The following is a 17,661-nucleotide window of genomic DNA, read 5'->3' as shown; positions in this document are numbered from 1 at the left end:
TACTGCCCACCTGAATGAACTTGGGAACACTGCTTGGCATCATTTTCTCCATACCTAGCATTCTTTGTAGCACTAACATTTTATTTTTCTATGAACAGCATTCAACCTACTCCAACACAGAAATGTTCAAAGGACTTACCTTTGATCTGCTGGTTCATTCCCCAAATGCCTACAATGGTCAGGGCTAGGCCAGGCCACAGCCAAGAGCTCGGAACTCCCTCCAGGTCTCCCACATGGGTGACAGGAACACAAGTACTTGGGTAATCATCTGCTGCTTCCCAGGCACATAAGCAGGAAGGTGAGTCGGAAGCACAGAGAAGCTTGGACTTTAACAGCCACTCCCAAAAGGGATGTGGGCATCCCAAGCTGCAGCTTAACCTGCTGTGCCACAATGTCTGCCCCAGTGCCCACTGAAATATGATGACTAAGAGCAAGAGATGAAAACTGAAAGATGAAACATTTATACTTATTCTCTGGGTCTTTACAACCAAAGACACTATATTGAGATAAATGGCTGGCTCAGTCAACTAACCTGAGTTATTCTTGCTAGGTAATATGGAAAGTAGAGACTCCTCTCCACTACAACTATATACACAGCACTGGACCTGACACTGATGTATTTTGTAAATATCCATTTTTGAATGATTCACTTCAGGAAGACATGCTGGGAAAAAACTTACTTCACCGATCTTACAATGCACATTATTTTCCTATTATAATACAAGTGGCCATCAAAAAGTTCATAAACATGTATATTATATAAAAAGTTTGCACAGATTTCAAAAGTCTTGCACCAAAATTAACTTTTCATATCCTTTTCCACAAACTTGTTGAAGTACCCTCATCTATCTGAAGTAGGAATGTGTCTTAACAATCACAAGGAATTTTTTGTTTGTTTTAAAAGACTCGATTTATTTATTTGACAGGCAGAGTTACAGACAGTGTGAGAGAGACAGAGAGATCATCCTTCCATTGGGTCAGTCCCCAAGTGGCCACAAGAGCCGGAGCTGTGCTGATTTGAAGCCAGGAGCCAGGTGCTTCCTCCCGGTCTCCCAAGCAGGTGCAGGGGCCCAAGGAATTGGGCCATCTTCTATTGCTTTCCCAGGCCACAGCAGAGAGCTGGACTGGAAGAGGAGCAACTGGGACTAGAACCAGCGCCTATATGGGATGCCAGCACCGCAGGCGAAGGATTAATCTAGTGCACCAGGGCGCTGGCCCCCACAAGGAAGTTTTAAAGCCACTCTTGCTCATGCAGCAGTCATAGCTGTCATGGACTATGCATGTCTGAATGTAAGGATACAAACACCAAATTTGGAAAACAAATGTCAACAGCTTGGAAGAAAATCTTGGAAACAGTTATATTGCATTGTTTTAACCACTGAGAATCAAGATAGTTGGAGTGAAAAACCACCTGCTTTATACATCAATAATTATAAAGCTGGCATAAAAATCTAATACTATTACTCTTTAAGACCTACAGCATCCCAATATTTTAGATGGCACAGAAAACAATACCGTGTGGAATGCACAGAACTTGACAATGCTAATTCATTGAGAAGACTATAAAAAGCTTTTAAAAATACTTAAACAATTTAATTAGCTTATATTTTCCTTATTATGAATGTACAAGTTAGATATAAAAATCATTCTCAGTTTATTTAAATGGTCTATTCCAATAAAGAAAGGAAAAACATCTAAGTTATAAAAGAAAACAATATAAAAAATTTAGCATTAAAATTTTTAGCACATACTAAGTGGTACAGTATCAAACAGTGTGTTTTATAATTCATGGCATACAATAAAATTTACTGAAAATTTCTAAGAAAACTAAACATTTTGCTTAATTCCACTAGATTATAAAATTTACTTTGCAGCTTTACCTGTAAACCACAGCAGCCAACAGCATTCATTATGGAAGCATTGTGAATAACTCGATAAGGGATTCCCAGCTTAGCTGCTCTCAGAACAAGATCGCTATGTGTGGTAGCCCTGTAGTGAGAAAAAATAAATGATGTGGGCTTTTTAAAACAGTAAAGCTAATATTTCCTGAGTTGTTGGAGAACGCAACATCTGCATGTTTGAGTCCTCCAACTCTGCCAGGCACCTGCATAAAGCTTTTATCTAGGCTTTTTAGCAAAAGAGTATAAACCTACACATGCCTTTCACACTGCTGAACTGCAACAACACTCTTACAGCAGCTACTGAGAAAGGGGACATTTACCTATTCTTTGCCTGGTAATACTTGCAAAAGACATCTGTGAAATATAACCTCAGCAACTTTACTCCTGAGCAGCAATTCTTAAACTCTTTGGTCTCAGGGCCCCTTTACATTCCTAAAATACTGCTCTGTGCTCTATAGTTAGTAAATTACAGCACAAATAGACCCAATTTATTCCTGCTGTGTATCTTGAACCAAAAGGCAGAATCAACAGAACATTTTATTGCCTGTCAGTCTTCCATTCTTTATATAAGCATTCTATCTATAGAATCATACTTGGATTTACTTACTTCTGTCTAGCAGTCATTTTATTTATAAATGTTTTCAGTCTGGTTACTCTGTATAGTTAGCTGGCATGTATATATGTGTGTGTATGCATATTCTGCCTGTTGCCTTTCCTTTTATGATATAAATCTCATCACTCTAGGTAAGTGGGGTATAGAGAAAACATATATAAATATAAATATTGTGAAATATAACCCCATTATCAATTTGGAACTGCATTACTAAGGGCCTTTTTCCCTCTTGATAAAAATTCCAGGCCCTACTGGGGAAAGCAACATTAGCATGTTTGAGAAACTCCTTACAACAAACAGAACCTGTCAAACTGGTCAATGCATACCAAGTAGGAAGATCAAGAGCTTTTACCCCATGAGACAGTCAAATACAGATTAACAGATACCCACCAGGGAAGTCTGTTTTTAACCACACAGATAAAAATAAAAATTAGGATGAAAAATAATCATTAATTTGATTGAGAGTAAGCTTTTCAAAAGCAGTATGAATGCCAGTTTTAAAGAATATTTTTTTGGAAGCTAAGCAGCTGTGGGGGGGAAAAGGGCAAATAAGCTTGTTGTGGAATATCCTACCCTGAAATCTGCCAAAGTTCATGTTTGCTTTGCGTAGATCCATTTGTCTGTTTTATTTATTTTCCCAGTGAAAAGTGTATTTTGTAGAGAGCTTTTCATTTTATAAATACATTATGAGTTAGCAAAATAGCATGGATTTTGTTTATTTCTAAAATATGCAATTAAAGTGTACATATATAACATACTTACATTAAAAATACCCAATACTCCATTTCAAAGATAGGCAAAAGAAGGTGGAAAAAAGCTGAAGAATGTACTTTTTTTTTTTCATAAACTAGCATATTTTGACATAAATTAGAAAACTAAATGTAAACTTGATTGTATTGTGAAAACTGAGCGTTAAAGTTCTTCAAGAGATAAACAAAAGAATATTTTTAATATCCTCTTCAACAGAATGTCACTACTGAGCATTAAGAATAAGGAAAACTAAATTAGTTACTTGGTGAGTCATTTAAATGCATGAGAAGAAAAACTGATTTAAAATTGTCTTCATCACAAGTTAACTTAAAATGACCAGAATCACACAGACATATACACACAAATTTAGCATTTTGGAGGCATGTGTTGCAATTCAAATGGATCCAAAACTAGATTGAGACACACGCCCAGAAACAGTAAAACAAAACATAAAACTTCTCTTAATAAAGTACTTGTTACTTGGAATTGTTCCAAAGGCATTTTCAAAAGAGCAGATCCAAAAATGTCTTGATTAATGGAATCAGTAAATAAAGGTGATCAGTTTCAATGTTCACACTTTAGTATGTTTGTTTTAAATTTTATTTTATAATAACATCAGTTTCAGATATAGTACTACCATATCTGTCATAGGTGTGACTGGTGATCTGTAAACTTACTAAAGTTTGCAATAATAAAGTGAAAAAGATATTTTCATAGAAAATTGGAAGCACTATAAATTGGTACTATCTTTTTTAAAAAATAATTTGCCAGTAGTTTTAGGTGCTAGAAAATGTCCATGTCTATACCATTTGATACTTTTACCCTAAAAACCTACATTAGAGAATTTATCATAAGGAAATAATTCAAGAGTGCTAAGATGGAAAAGTGGGAGGGGAAAGGGATCATATCCATTAATTCGTACAGAGCAGCTTTATTTATGATGGAGAAAAGAGCTAATGATAATGCTGACATTTCTTGGACTGTTACTGCACTCTTCAAATGCAGTACTTGAATAGGAATGATCAAATGGCCTACATTAGGATGCAAAGGAGACAAGTGAATAAAGGTACATTTTTCATGTGTGCACTATCAAGGAAAAGGCACAGAAAGTAAGGATAAAAATTATGTGTTAATTTACTATATACTCACAATTACCAAGCAGAGCTATAACATATAAACAGAATAAAATAGACCCTTCATTGGAAAGCGCTTGTGTAATGAAGACCTCTATCCACCAACTCCTTACTGGAAGGTTTAGGGATAGAATGCTAGAGATTACTATCTCTCAAATGATTAAGCCAAATTTATTCATGTAAGCTTTTTTCCTTTAGTCATTTACTTAATACGACTAATTTCTACATTTTCTTTCAATAACCTGGATTACATGGCAAAACTGAGAACTTACAGCTCCTACCTATCTTCTGAAAGGGCTTAAAATTGTTGGACATGGATAGCAAGGATAGCTGTACATCAAGGTGAACACATGCAATGTCACTAAATTATACATCAAAAATGGTTAAAATGGTAAATTTCATGTTGTATGTAGTTTACCACAATTTTCAAGATACTTCAAATAAAATAATTTAAAATTTGGCATCCTGAATTATCTTCCCTTCTTTATATGTTTTATTCAAATAATTAGAATGTGGCTTAAAATTAAGAAAGGTAATTTTTTGACACTTGAAGAATTTCAGTGCCTTGTTACATCCAATGTGTCAATCCTTTCTTTTATTTTAATGTACTTAAATTCTAATTCTTCAAGATGCGATTAAAATTATATATGCCTCATCATCTCTTTACTAACTCCTCCATCTTGAAAATAACTGCAGTCCAGTAAATATGATTTTATATGACTAGTCTCGGAGAAACACAAATTGACTGCCACGAGACTTTATATATGAAAAAGAAAAAGCACTTACACTTGCATAAACAAAAATAAAAGAGAGAGAATCTGAGTTGAGTACGAATAAGTCTATATTTTACTAATTAGAACCTGGGAAAAACAGTCTGATTAGGCATAATCAGTAACAGGGAAAGAATACTGCAAAACACAATCGGAACAGGCGATTACTACATTAAGGCACTTTCTTTTCACCTCAGACTTTTCATTTACATGGAATTCTATCTTCTAACTTCTATCCTTCCCCTGGTCCACCCTACGGTCTCACCTGTTGAACCCTCTGCAGAGGCAGCATTTCAAATAGCAAACTCTCCATAAAGCCACCACCTCCGAACTATGAGTTGTGCCTTTAAAGCTTCACATATTTTTCTATCTCCTCATTCAGTCAACCAAAATGGGCCACTTTTTCCTCTTTGAATTAGTTTCTTCTTGACTTCTATGGCTACATAGGAAGAGTCCTCAAAAAGTTCATGGAAAATATATATTATGATTAAACTATTCATAATTTAAAAACTGTTTCTATCAAGATAAGCTTATCTTAAAAAAAAAAAGGAGAGAGAGAGAGAGATTTTGTTTATTTATTTGAAAGTCTGAGTTACAAAGAGAGAGAACACTCCATCTACTTGTTCACTCCCTGATTTCCCACGAGGGTGGCAGGGGCAAACAGTTAGGCCATCTTCCGCTCCTTTGCCCAGGCTATTAGTCATTGAAAGCACAGGTGAGGTTTACAAATTATGGTTTTACAAATATGAATTAGAACAAATTATGGGTAAAGAGTTGAGTTTGTACACAGACAGCAAAAGGAGTAGGGTGTATGAAGTTAGATTAGGTAGAATAATGGCAGCCACAGTAGAAGGGAATGAAAGGATATATAAGACTTGTAAAACAAAAGTCAACAGCAGTGCTTCTCTAACGATCTATGGTGAAAGGCCAATTTTTTAATGTTCTAAATTATGGAATAATTCATATAAAACATAATAAAAACTATTAGAAAAATAAAATATAAAATGAAATAATACAAAATACAAGCCCTCAATTTTTGAGATTCAGCAGATATAAAATACACTTTTTAAAATGGAGACAGGCCAGCATTGTGACATAGTGGTTAAGCTGATGTCTGTGACACCAGAATCCCTTATGTGCTCTAGTGGGAGACCTGGCTGCTCCACTTCCTATCCAGCTCCCTGATAATGCACCAGGGAAAGAAGCGGAACATGACTCAGTATTTGGGCCTCTGCATCTATGTGGGAAGCCTGGAAAAAGCTTCAGGCTCCTGGCTTTGGCCTGGCCCAGCCCCTGCCATTATAGCCATTTGGGGGTGTGAACCAGTGGATAGAAGACCTCTCTCTCTTTCCTCCTCTCCCTGAAACTCTGACTTTAAAATAAATAAAAAATAAATCTTTAAAAACAAACAAACAAAAAAAAAGAAAATGGTTTTAATGTAGGAGTTAATATGATATGAAAATCCTATGATTTAGGGGCCAGTGTTGTGGCACAATGGGTAAAGCTGCAGCGTGCAATACTGGAATTCCATATTGGCATTGGTTCATGTCCCAGCTGTTCCACTTCCGATCCAGCTCCTGTTAATGGCCCAGAAAAACAGCATAAGATGGCCCAAGAGCTTGGGCCCCTGACATCCATGTAGGAAACCTGGATGAAGTTCCTAGCTCTGACCTGGCTCTACCCTGGCTGTTGTGGCCATTTGGGGAGTGAAACAGTGGATGGAAGACCTCTCTTTCTGTCTCTCCCTCTCTCTGTAACTTTGTATTTTGAAGAAAAAAATAAAATCTTATGATTTACAAGGCATTTTCTTATTTTCTTTTAAGATTTTTTATTATCCTCATTTGGTTTTACTATCATATGGCTTTAAAAAATAACAAATACTCCTAATTTCAAATAAATTGTATGTTTATAGAAAACTATTTCATATGCTAAAACAAACTATTTAAGTGTTTTACAGTGTGCGATTATCCAATGTCATTTGCAATCAAGTATAGTAATGATACATAATGTCTGGGATCTCATATTGATATAAATTATTTTCCTTTTTGACAAACACATTCACATGTAACTCCATTCTCTTGAAAAACATCCGTGGTGATGGGTGCATAGTGATTTAATTGTCCTTATGTTTCTTAAATCTGTGACATAAATCTTGGGTCACCAGCTGTAGACAAAGAACTCTTCTGTCTGGCTTGACATTAGAGATTGATGATGCTTGACTACACAAGTGGAAGCCCATCTTCTTGGTAACGAGAAAGAACAGAGCTCCCAATGGATATCAGAAATTGAAATCAGAGGCATGATAAACAATAAATTCAAGACAAGTAAGGAAGATGCAATACTGCCAACTCTTAAACAATTTTAAAAAGGAAAAAATAGCCCACGATAAAGGAAACCAAAGATGCTCACAATTACATGAAGCAAATGGCAGCCATGACTTTGATAATGTAATAAACTATTTAATAATGACATCTTAGTTAAGGCATTTGATGACTTTCCAGAAAACAGAAGACACAACTGATACAGACTTCAGAGTTGACACCTGATAACAAAGTGGTACTATGATGGTATCTTTACGAACCAGATTTTCTTCATTAATTTCAGAGGCAATGAAATTTTAAACTATAAAATTGTAGATTGAGCTTACTCAGGTAAATAGGTTCTCTTACTAGCAACAGACAGGTAAAAATTTTAAATATAATAGAATAATTCTGATAAAAAAAGTTAAAAACTTCACATAACTTACCCAAATGGATCACCAACCACAAGGAATGCAACATCACTGATATCAGCATCCTTTAAAATATTATCAGCTTCTTGTTCTACTGCTTCTCTATCAGCAACAATCAATTTTCTTTCATAAAATTCTTCCTACAGGTTTAAGTCAAATATAAAAATTAGAGATAGCAGGTAACCATTTCAACACACATACACAAAATAATCTTTGTCTGGTACGGGTGTGAGTCTTGGCAGCCATCCAAACACAGATCATTCAATACAACCCATCAATGAGCTAGCACTCTATATCATGTTGCAATTATACTCTGTCTTTGGGGCTATCTTAATATCCCAAGAGGAAGCAGACCTCTTAACATCTGAGGCTTTTTGCATTTTAAATTTATTCCTAAATTTGGTCCTAGAAGACCACTGTAGGGTGAACAGAGAATATGTATGCATAAGCCCTACTTCAGAAACATGATAATACAAAATAAATACATTAAACAATGATTAAAAACATACAAGGTAATTTAGGTTTTTCTGTGGAAAAATCTATGATATCATGGCTAAAAGAAAAGTCCCCATCAACAAGAAATAATAAAAAATGAAGAATTAGGGGTTTACAGAACAAGTAAATATTCCTATATAATTGCAGGAAAGATTAATTTAAAACTCTATTCCCTAATTCTTGTTAAAAAAGCAGTGTTGCAGGAGGAAAAAACTGAATTCTAAATATATAAGAAATTTCTGTACAAACTGCTTTGTGAATCAATCCTGTGAAGTTTCACTCTATAGAACAAACCCAGGAGAAAGTGAGCTAGTGGTCACACAGCAGTAGTTACAGGCCATTATGCAAGATCATGAGTTGTATAACTGATTTCCTGTGGAGTAATATATAATTCAAATGCAGTAAAAATGGATGCAGATAAATTACAGTGATGCATACATACTGATAACCTTAAAAATTCAAAGGATTGCTATAATGGAAGAGTATCTGGATCTCAATAATAATTGTCAAACAACTGAGTAAATGAACAAATGATTAACTTTAATAATTTGTTTCCTAATACTTAACTAGAATTTGTTCCCAAAATGTGAAAAAATTTTCATGTTCTCTTTTTAAGATTTATTTTTTATTTATTTGAAAGGCAGAGTTACAGAGAAAATGGGGAAGGGGTCTAGTTAGTGAGAGAGAGACAGAAGTCTAGCGCTGATTCACTCCGCAAATGGCCAAAATAGCCAGGACGAGGCTAGGCCAAAGCCAGAAGCCTGAAGCTTCTGCCAGGTCTCCCATGTGGGTGTAGGGACCCAAGGATTTGGGCCATCTTCCATTGCTATCCCAGGCACATTAGCAAGGAGTTGGTTCAGAAGTGGAGCAGCCAAGTCTTGAACTGGAGGACTGGTGGGATGCTGGTATTGCAGGTGGAAGCTTAGCCTACTAGGCTAGGCCACGATGCCAGCCTCAGATCCTTTCCTTTTTTATATGACCTCTGAGATATGTGCCACAAGTCCCCAATGACATTTTCATACATGAAGAATGCTCTTTATTTTCACTTTTAGTGTGTACTTTTTTCTTAATTTTAATTTAATGTTTTACTTTGATTTTAGCAACCCAGAAAATTTATATTCACATACCTAAGAAAACATTCATGATTAAAGGAACTAAAGAGAATGGCCTTTTCTGATTTCTAATTTTAAATTAATTAATTTACTTATTTTCATTTTATTTGAAAGAAGAGAGACAGAGAGAGACTGGCAGAGAGAAGTCTTCCATTCACTGTTTCATTCCCCAAATACCAGCAACAGTCGGGGCTGGACTGGGCCAGGCCAAAGCAAGCCCAGGATTTAATCTGGGTCTCCCATGTAGGTGGCAGGGATCCATGTACTTGAGCCATCTTCTGCTGCTTCCCAGGATACACACTGGCAGGAAGCTGGCTCAGAAGCAGAATAGCTGGGACTCAGAGGTCTCAAGCAACAATTTAACCCCTGTACCAAATACCTGTCCCAATTTCTAACATTTCTGAAAGAACAAGAAGTCACATTATAGTAATTTAATGCTAATGACAACCCCATCCCAAAATTTACAAGTGATTTAACAAAAATCCCCACTCTTAAGATTTCTATCATTTATTATTCCTTATTAAATTTATCACTTAACCTAAGGACCATCTAAATGTGTAGCTGATAAAATAGGATGTTTACACATATGCACAAATACCTTAATAAAATCAAATGGATGATCATTTTGAAAAAATAACATTTAAAAAGGAAAGAGATAGTAAAAGCAACAAGTGACTAGTGTTACATTATTTCCTAATTTACCTAATTCCTTGTATTTGCCCACTCACTCACTCATAAAATATCTTGGGCACATCTTCCATGCTGAACTCTATTTCTGGTGGAGAAAGAGACTTAAATGGCTTCTGCCCTCAAGGAGCAAACCTGATCTAATTAGGAGTTAACTATCACTTTATGTACTATAGTAGCATCCAGCAAAGTTAGGGATAAGGGAAGGAAAATCAAAGCAGAAAAAAAAAAAAAAGTAGTAGCATTTAACAGACAATTTTACATTTACTTTATACATTATCCAAAGGCTGCTTAGCCACGTTTAATACAATCTTAGCCTTAATCTTCTCCATTCATGAAAATGAAGAAAAAATTCAAAATTTATTCTTGAAGTTGGTAGTTCTTATATATTTCAAGTAATTTTAAAATGTAAAACTATTTTCAGGTATTTCTGGAAGACTATACAGCAAATTAGTATTAGCTAATACTTCTTGGACTGTTTCCAGGCAGGGAAATTAAGGTGGAAAACTTTTGATTTTAATACCTTTTGGAACTTTTGAATTTCAAACTATTTAATGGATAACCTAGTCAAAAAATAAAACAGCATAGTAGAGGCTCAAATAGTATTTAGAAACACATAAGAGGATAGGGCCTGTAAACACTAATGGTCAGCCTTTGCCCACGATGCCAGCATTCCATATGAGTGGCAGCTGCAGTCACAGCTGTTGACTCAGATGCAGCGCCAGACTCATGGGTTCAGCCTGGTCCAGTCCCAGTTGTTTCAGACACTTTAGGAGTGAATCAGCTGATGGAAGATATCTTTATCCCCCCTCCCCCAACTCTGCCTTTCAAAAAAATAAAAACATGGTTCAAATTCAATCCAGTCTATAATATTTCCTGTCCTCCAGAGCCTAAAGTGATCTTCTCTTTCACAAGCATTTCAATAGCACTTAAAAACTGGTACATAGTAGGGGCCGGCGCTGTGGTGTAGCAGGTAAAACTGCTGCCTGCAGTGCCAGCATCCCATATGGGCGTCGGTTCTAGTCCTGGCTGCTCTACTTCCGATCCAACTCTCTGCTATGGCCTGGGACAGCAGTGGATGATGGCCCAACTTCTTGGGCCCCTGCACCCATGTGGGAGACCCAGAAGAAGCTCCTGGCTCCTGTCTTCGGATTCGCGCAACTCCGGCCGTAACAGCCAATTGGGGAGTGAACCAGCAGATGGAAGACCTCTCTCTCTCTCTCTCTCTCTCTCTCTCTCTCTCTCTCTGTAACTCTTTCAAATAAATAAATAAATCTTTGAAAAAATAGTACATAGTAAATGTCCTATAAATGTTAGTACTTATTATTCTGGAGGAACAGATACTCTAGCATCTTAACAAAGGACATAGACCTTAGCTATAAGTGAGGTTGGGTGCTTCCTCAGATCTTGACTCTGCAGTAACAGAGCTACAGTATGTTTTTTGTGGGGAAAATCAACTTTTGAATATCACAGCAACTAAAGTTAAATTTAGCTAGCATTTAAAATTTACAAAGCATTCTCCTATAGTTGAGCACATCAAAAGGTTCATGGAAATCAGAATCTGGCATTTGGCTCAGCAGTTAGGTTACAAATTGAGATGTCCCCATATTGGAGTGCCTAGTCCTGACCATGCTGTTTCTGATCCAGCTTTGGGCTAATTCAAACACTGCGAGGCTGCAGATGATGGATTAAGTACCTGGGTCCCTGCCACCTACATGGGAGACCTGGATGGAACTTCGAGCTCTTAACTTTGGCCTGGCCCAGCACTGGTTGAGGTGGGTATTTGGGAAATGCATCAGAGGATGTTAGATCTCTTCTCATCTCTTCTCTCCCTCTACCTTTCAAATAAAATGAAAAAACAAAACAAAACAAAATTTCTAAAAGAACTACAAGACCAACAGAAAACAAAAATAACAGTAAATCCTTTCCTTTCTTCTCTCTCTGCTTTTCAAATAAAATGAAAAACCAAAAATAATTTTTTTTTGACAGGTAGAGTTAGAGAGTGAGAGTGAGAGAGAGAGAGAGAGAGGGAGGGAGAAAGGTCTTCCTTCCATTGGTTCACCCCCCCAAATGGCTGCCATGGATGGTGCTGCGCTGATCCGAAGCCAGGAACCGGGTGCTTCCTCCTGGTCTCCCAATCGGGTGCAGGGCCCAAGCACTTGGGCCATCCTCCACTGCCCTCCCGGGCCACAGCAGAGAGCTGACCTGGAAGAGGAGCAACCGGGACAGAATCTGATGCCCATATGGGATGCAGGTGTCACAGGCGGAGGATTAACCAAGTGAGCCACGGTGCTGGCCCCAAAAAATAAAAATAATTTTAAATCCTTGGTTTTTTTTTTTTTTTTTTTTTTTTTTTTGACAGGCAGAGAGGACAGTGAGAGAGAGAGACAGAGAGAAAGGTCTTCCTTTTGCCGATGGTTCACCCTTCAATGGCCGCCGCGGCCAGTGCACCGCACTGATCCGATAGCAGGAGCCAAGTACTTATCCTGGTCTCCCATGGGGTGCAGGGCCCAAGCACTTGGGCCATCCTCCACTGCCCTCCCGGGCCACAGCAGAGAGCTGGACTGGAATAGGAGCAACCAGGACTAGGACCCAGTGCCCATATGGGATGCAGGTGTCACAGGCGGAGGATTAACCAAGTGAGCCACGGTGCTGGCCCCAAAAAATAAAAATTTTAAATCCTTGTATTTGAGGTGTCTTCAAAAATTTCATAGAAAATGCACGCTATGAAAAATTCATGCATAGATTTTTTTAAGTTATAAAACCAAAATAAACATCTATTAATTCCATTTTCCACAAACTTTTTGAGGTATCCTTGTATATTATCTTATTAAAACCCTATGTAATTGTCCAGTGGCTTAAGTCCATTTAACAAAAGAAACTTAAGTTCAGAGCTGTTTGGAAATGTGTTGACAACTACAAAGTAATAACACTAAAGTTGAAGCATTTGTCCAGGGTCTAAGGTCACATTAACATGTAGCAAGGCAAGACAAACTAGGTCCAAACTTCCCTTTATGCCATGTGTAGACACCTTTCTATATATAACTGCTGATGTGTTGTCTCTGTTCTCTTAGACAGCTTTTTAAAAAAGGAAATTCTAGTTTTCTCTAACCCCTGATTAGGAAGGCATATTTCCATCATCTTAAGGTTAGATATTTTGGTTCTATCCTAAGAGTGGCAAAAATGGGAGCCAACAAATCAAACCTAGCTGTTAGATACATTTTTATTTACTCGCGTGGCCACTTCAAGCAGGAGTCCTTAATTCTGTCTTCAATATTTTAAACTAAGACCTTCAGAATTCTTTGGGCTGTAAATATGAGAGGACAGAGACCTGAAATTCTCTAGGTCTCTATTTCATTTGGAACACACCATAAAGACAATTTTAAAAATCTGCTCTCTCCTTCTGTAATATGTCCACTAATCTTTTCATCTTAATCTACATTCTACCTGGTGTTCGACAATGAACCCGAACTTGATCCTTCTTCCCAAATTTACTGAGCCCTTAATGAGGCCAGTCAAATGTACAACACACTAACAAACCCTCTGGTTACTCAGTCCCAGGCTCACTCAGTGTATACATGTGTGAATATAAGCCATATTGGAAGAGGTCTATTTAACAGTAAGATCTCTCTGGATATGATGGAGGCAATCATCATTCCCCAGGGAAATACTTCAAAGGGCAAAGCTTTCAGCTTGGGTTCTGAATACATAACCAACTCATTAAGGCTGTGTCCGCACCTCATTAGCTCTCAACTCAGAAAGGATTTCTTGGCCATCTCATGAAATAAGGGATTGTGATAACTATCCCCAGGAGTGTAAAATAACTTTCCTTTCCCATTCACTCGAGGAAGCCACGTAATTAGACTTGTAAAGCAGAACAAAGACCACCCTTTAATTTTCCAAGTCACTAGTTTGGGTGTATGGCTGCCCTTCTCCTACTCCTCAGATCCTTAATGCAAGGGGAGTGTGTTTCGAAGGGTCTAAGCAAGCAGATCGGAACATTTTGTTTGGCTTAACGTGTGCTTAGCTAGCTTTCTCCCCAGAAAGCTGGGGAACCTTGATCACCTACCAGGGCTTCCTTCCCTACAGTCAGGACTGAGGTGTAGCCTTCCAGATACACTCGGCTGCAGCGTCTTACAACTTCCAGGCCTTTGACTGTAATGTCCTTGGCATCTCCCAGCCCCAAGCCGATCAGGTAAAGCATTTCGAACTCCAAAACTGTAAGATGAAGTGAACAAGAAAAACAACGTCAGCTATACCGAGGGATGGAAACCAAAGGGGCACAAGAGAAGTGGCAGGTCACGAGAGCGGTTTGGAACAAGTGTTGTAAACAACCCTACGAGCAGCCAAATACCCGCTGAAACAACCTTCGCCGGTTCCCTGTCTTCCCAAAGCTTTAACTGCAGCCGCTTCGCACCAGCAGCCGCCGAAGCCACAGATCCGTAGAGAGAAGACCCACGCCGCCGGCCTCACCTACGGTGCCGCAAAGCGCCGGCGCCTTTACCACACTTTACGACCAGTTGGAGGACGGCCGAGCGAGCGGGGCTCTGGGCGGGTGTTCCGCAGCCCGGCTCGGCTACCAATGCCCCGCCGGCTGCTGGGGAGGGGATGAGAGCGGTTGGTCCCCCAGCACGGCCTCTGGGAAAGGGCCGGATGTGCTCCCACTCCTCTAGCCAGTGGCTTGAACATCCCTGTTCTGGTCCTGGGTAAGTGCAGTATTGCTTTGCGTCGGGGACGGTGAGTGGGGACCCCGTGCCGGGAGCCTGCGCTCTAGCAGACACACGAAAGCGGCTGGGCTGTAGAAGAGATTTCCCTGATTTGCCCCGGGTTTTCCCTAGAGCACAGATTTTAATCCTCGCCTTCTCATTTGGACGGAGGCGTCGGATTGGCTGACCCGGCAGTGAATGCGGTTCTGATTTCCCAGCGGGACGGTGACTGCTTGGGTTTCTCCCCAAGACCTAGGGCCGGAATGCCCCCAAGGATCCACCTCAGTGGTGTATCGAGAATCCCATACCGTCAGTGCGAACGCTAGATAAGTGACCTTTAAGAGCGCTCAGGGATTTCACCCGTCGCCCCAAGTTGTCTCTTCGGGGGCAGTTGTTTTTAAAGTGAGTGGTTCGATTGTAGTTCCCATATCGTGAAGGTTTGTTTCACGAAATGGCCCTAAGGTCACTGGTGACCTCATCCGAGTTGATCATTTCCACTACTTGTGAGTACACAGAGGTGACGATTCAGAACTTGCCTGGTGTTCCTCTGACAAGGCTTCAGCGCTTGCAAAACTGCTTGATTAAGCTTTGACATTTTTCTTTTTCTCTGGTTTCGCCCACCCTTTTCACTTCTCATTCTGTACGTTCTCCTTGCCTGCTTCTGTCTGATATTATACTTTCTATGCTTCACAGCATGTGTGCAAAAAACAAAACAGAACTTCAAGCACAACACATCTCAAAGTGGATCATAGACATAAATAGAAAACCTAAAACTATACTGGCAGAAACCCGTTTGTGGCCTTATTCAGGTAAATATTTCTGAAGTAAGTTACTGGAAGCACACAGTAGAAAAAAAATTAATAAATTAGATTTCAAGATAATAAAAATTTAAGCTCTTCGAAAGACCCTATGAAGCATAACACTAAGAGAAAGTACTTGAAATGCATAGCTGAATACTTAAAATGCAATAATAATAGAACAGCACTTTTTTTAAAAAATGGGCAAAGCATTTAAATAAATTTTCACCAATGAAGATGCACAAATAGCAACTAAGCATTTAAAAAGATGCTAGGTATGATTTAACATTAAGGGATAAAAAATTTAAACCACAATGAACTATCTCTGCCACCTGTTGAAATGATCAAAATGAAAACAAAACCCAAGAAAAATTGGCTGTCCACTCGCGTAATTCCAGATAGCTCTGATATTTTGCTGCCCCAAATTTGCACTTCCCATTCAGACCTCTTCCCCTCAGTCTTGTATGTTTATGTGCAGCTGGAAATCACCTAGATAACCCAGAGTCATATCAAGTTTGACACATCCAAGGCTGAATCCATCATCATATTTTTTACTTGGCTTTTTATTTTTTTTCTGTATTAGCTACTTTGGGTTAGGGGTGTGGCTTGTATAGTTCACCCAAGGCAAACACTTGGGAGTCACCCCCATACCCAGATTATCAGTGTCTTAGTTCAGGTCCTAATCCTGTCGTGTCATATTTCCCTCACATTTCTTCCAGCTCTGAAGGGTCAGGGAGTTCTAGCCAAGACACGATATGTAAGGGTTTCTCTCTGTCTCTCTCTCCCACCTCTCTTTCTATCTTTTAAGATTATTTTTTGACAGGCAGAATTAGGGAGAGACAAGGAGAAAGAGATCTTCTACCTACTGGTTCACTCCTCAAATGGTTGTGATGGTTAGAACTAGGCCAGGTCAAAGCCAGAAGCCCAGAGCTCCATCTGGGTCTCCTACATGGGGCCAGAGGCCCAAGCACTTGGGCCATCCTCTGCTGCTTTCCTAGGTGCCTTACCAGGGAGCTAGATCAGGAGTTGAGCAGCTAGGACTCAAACTAGTGCCCATATGGGATGCTGACATTTCAAGTGGCTGCTTAACCCATTGTGCCACAGTGTGGGCCCCAGTGTTAGCCCCCAGTCTGAAAATCCAGTTGAGGACAAGAGGAAGTCCAGACTCCTAAATAAATCCCACATCATCCTTGATATGACCATGGCTGACCTCCTTAGCCACCTCACTGTCCACTCTATCCCTTGAGCTTTCTCCCCCAAACTACTGAGCTGCTTAGCATTCTGTGCCTCTGCCGTCACCTCAGCCTGGAATATTAATATTGTCCCCCAATCTCTCCAACCTGGTATCACCTGTGGCCACCTTTTTTTTTTTAAAAAAAAAAAAATAGGTTTGTCTTTCATTTGAAAGACAGAGTCACAGAGAGAGGTAGAGGCAGAGAGAGAGGTCTTCCATTGCTGGCTTACTCCCCAGATGGCCACAACAGCCGGAGCTGCGCCTATCCAAAGCCAGGAGCCAGGAGCGTCTTACGGATCTCCCATGTAGGTGCAGGGGACCAAGGACTTGGGCCATCTTCTACTGCTTTTCCAGACCACAGCAGAGAGCCAGATCAGAAGAGGTGCGGCCAGGACTAGAACCAGCGCCCATATGGGATGCTGCTAGCCACAGCCCAATGCCGGCCCCAAGTGCCCATCTTTTAAGATTAACATCAGAAAAAAAAAAAAAAAAAAAAAGCCAGCGCCACGGCTCACTAGGCTAATCCTCCACCTTGCGGCGCCAGCACACTGGGTTCTAGTCCCGGTCGGGGCGCCGGATTCTGTCCCGGTTGCCCCTCTTCCTGGCCAGCTCTCTGCTGTGGCCAGGGAGTACAGTGGAGGATGGCCCAAGTGCTTGGGCCCTGCACCCCATGGGAGACCAGGATAAGTACCTGGCTCCTGCCATCGGATCAGCATGGTGTGCCGGCCGCAG

At 39.5% G+C, this 17,661-nt stretch overlaps 1 protein-coding gene across 6 annotated transcripts in view; it reads right to left on the bottom strand.

Moving 5' to 3' along the window:
- Positions 1–15,290, bottom strand: part of DPH5 (diphthamide biosynthesis 5) — a 38,248-nt gene extending 22,958 nt beyond the window's left edge. The window contains exons 1-4 of one of the 6 annotated variants that reach the window (XM_070077978.1): positions 15,207–15,290; positions 14,262–14,410; positions 7,914–8,038; positions 1,881–1,989 (exon numbers count right to left, since the gene is read on the bottom strand). In XM_070077978.1, coding sequence (XP_069934079.1) covers positions 1,881–1,989; positions 7,914–8,038; positions 14,262–14,396 — 369 coding nt within the window. In that variant the 5' untranslated portion in view covers positions 14,397–14,410; positions 15,207–15,290. Of the gene's footprint in view, positions 1–1,880; positions 1,990–7,913; positions 8,039–14,261; positions 14,411–14,527; positions 14,804–15,206 lie in introns of those variants that run through there. The other 5 variants (XM_008264811.4, XM_008264810.4, XM_002715829.5 and 2 more) reach the window with 5 other exon arrangements.
- Between the last annotated feature and the right edge of the window lie 2,371 nt (positions 15,291–17,661).

The sequence above is a fragment of the Oryctolagus cuniculus genome, chromosome 7 (assembly GCF_964237555.1).
Source record: "Oryctolagus cuniculus chromosome 7, mOryCun1.1, whole genome shotgun sequence".
Taxonomy (NCBI): Eukaryota; Metazoa; Chordata; class Mammalia; order Lagomorpha; family Leporidae; genus Oryctolagus; species Oryctolagus cuniculus.
This window is presented reverse-complemented; position numbering and strand designations above follow the sequence as displayed.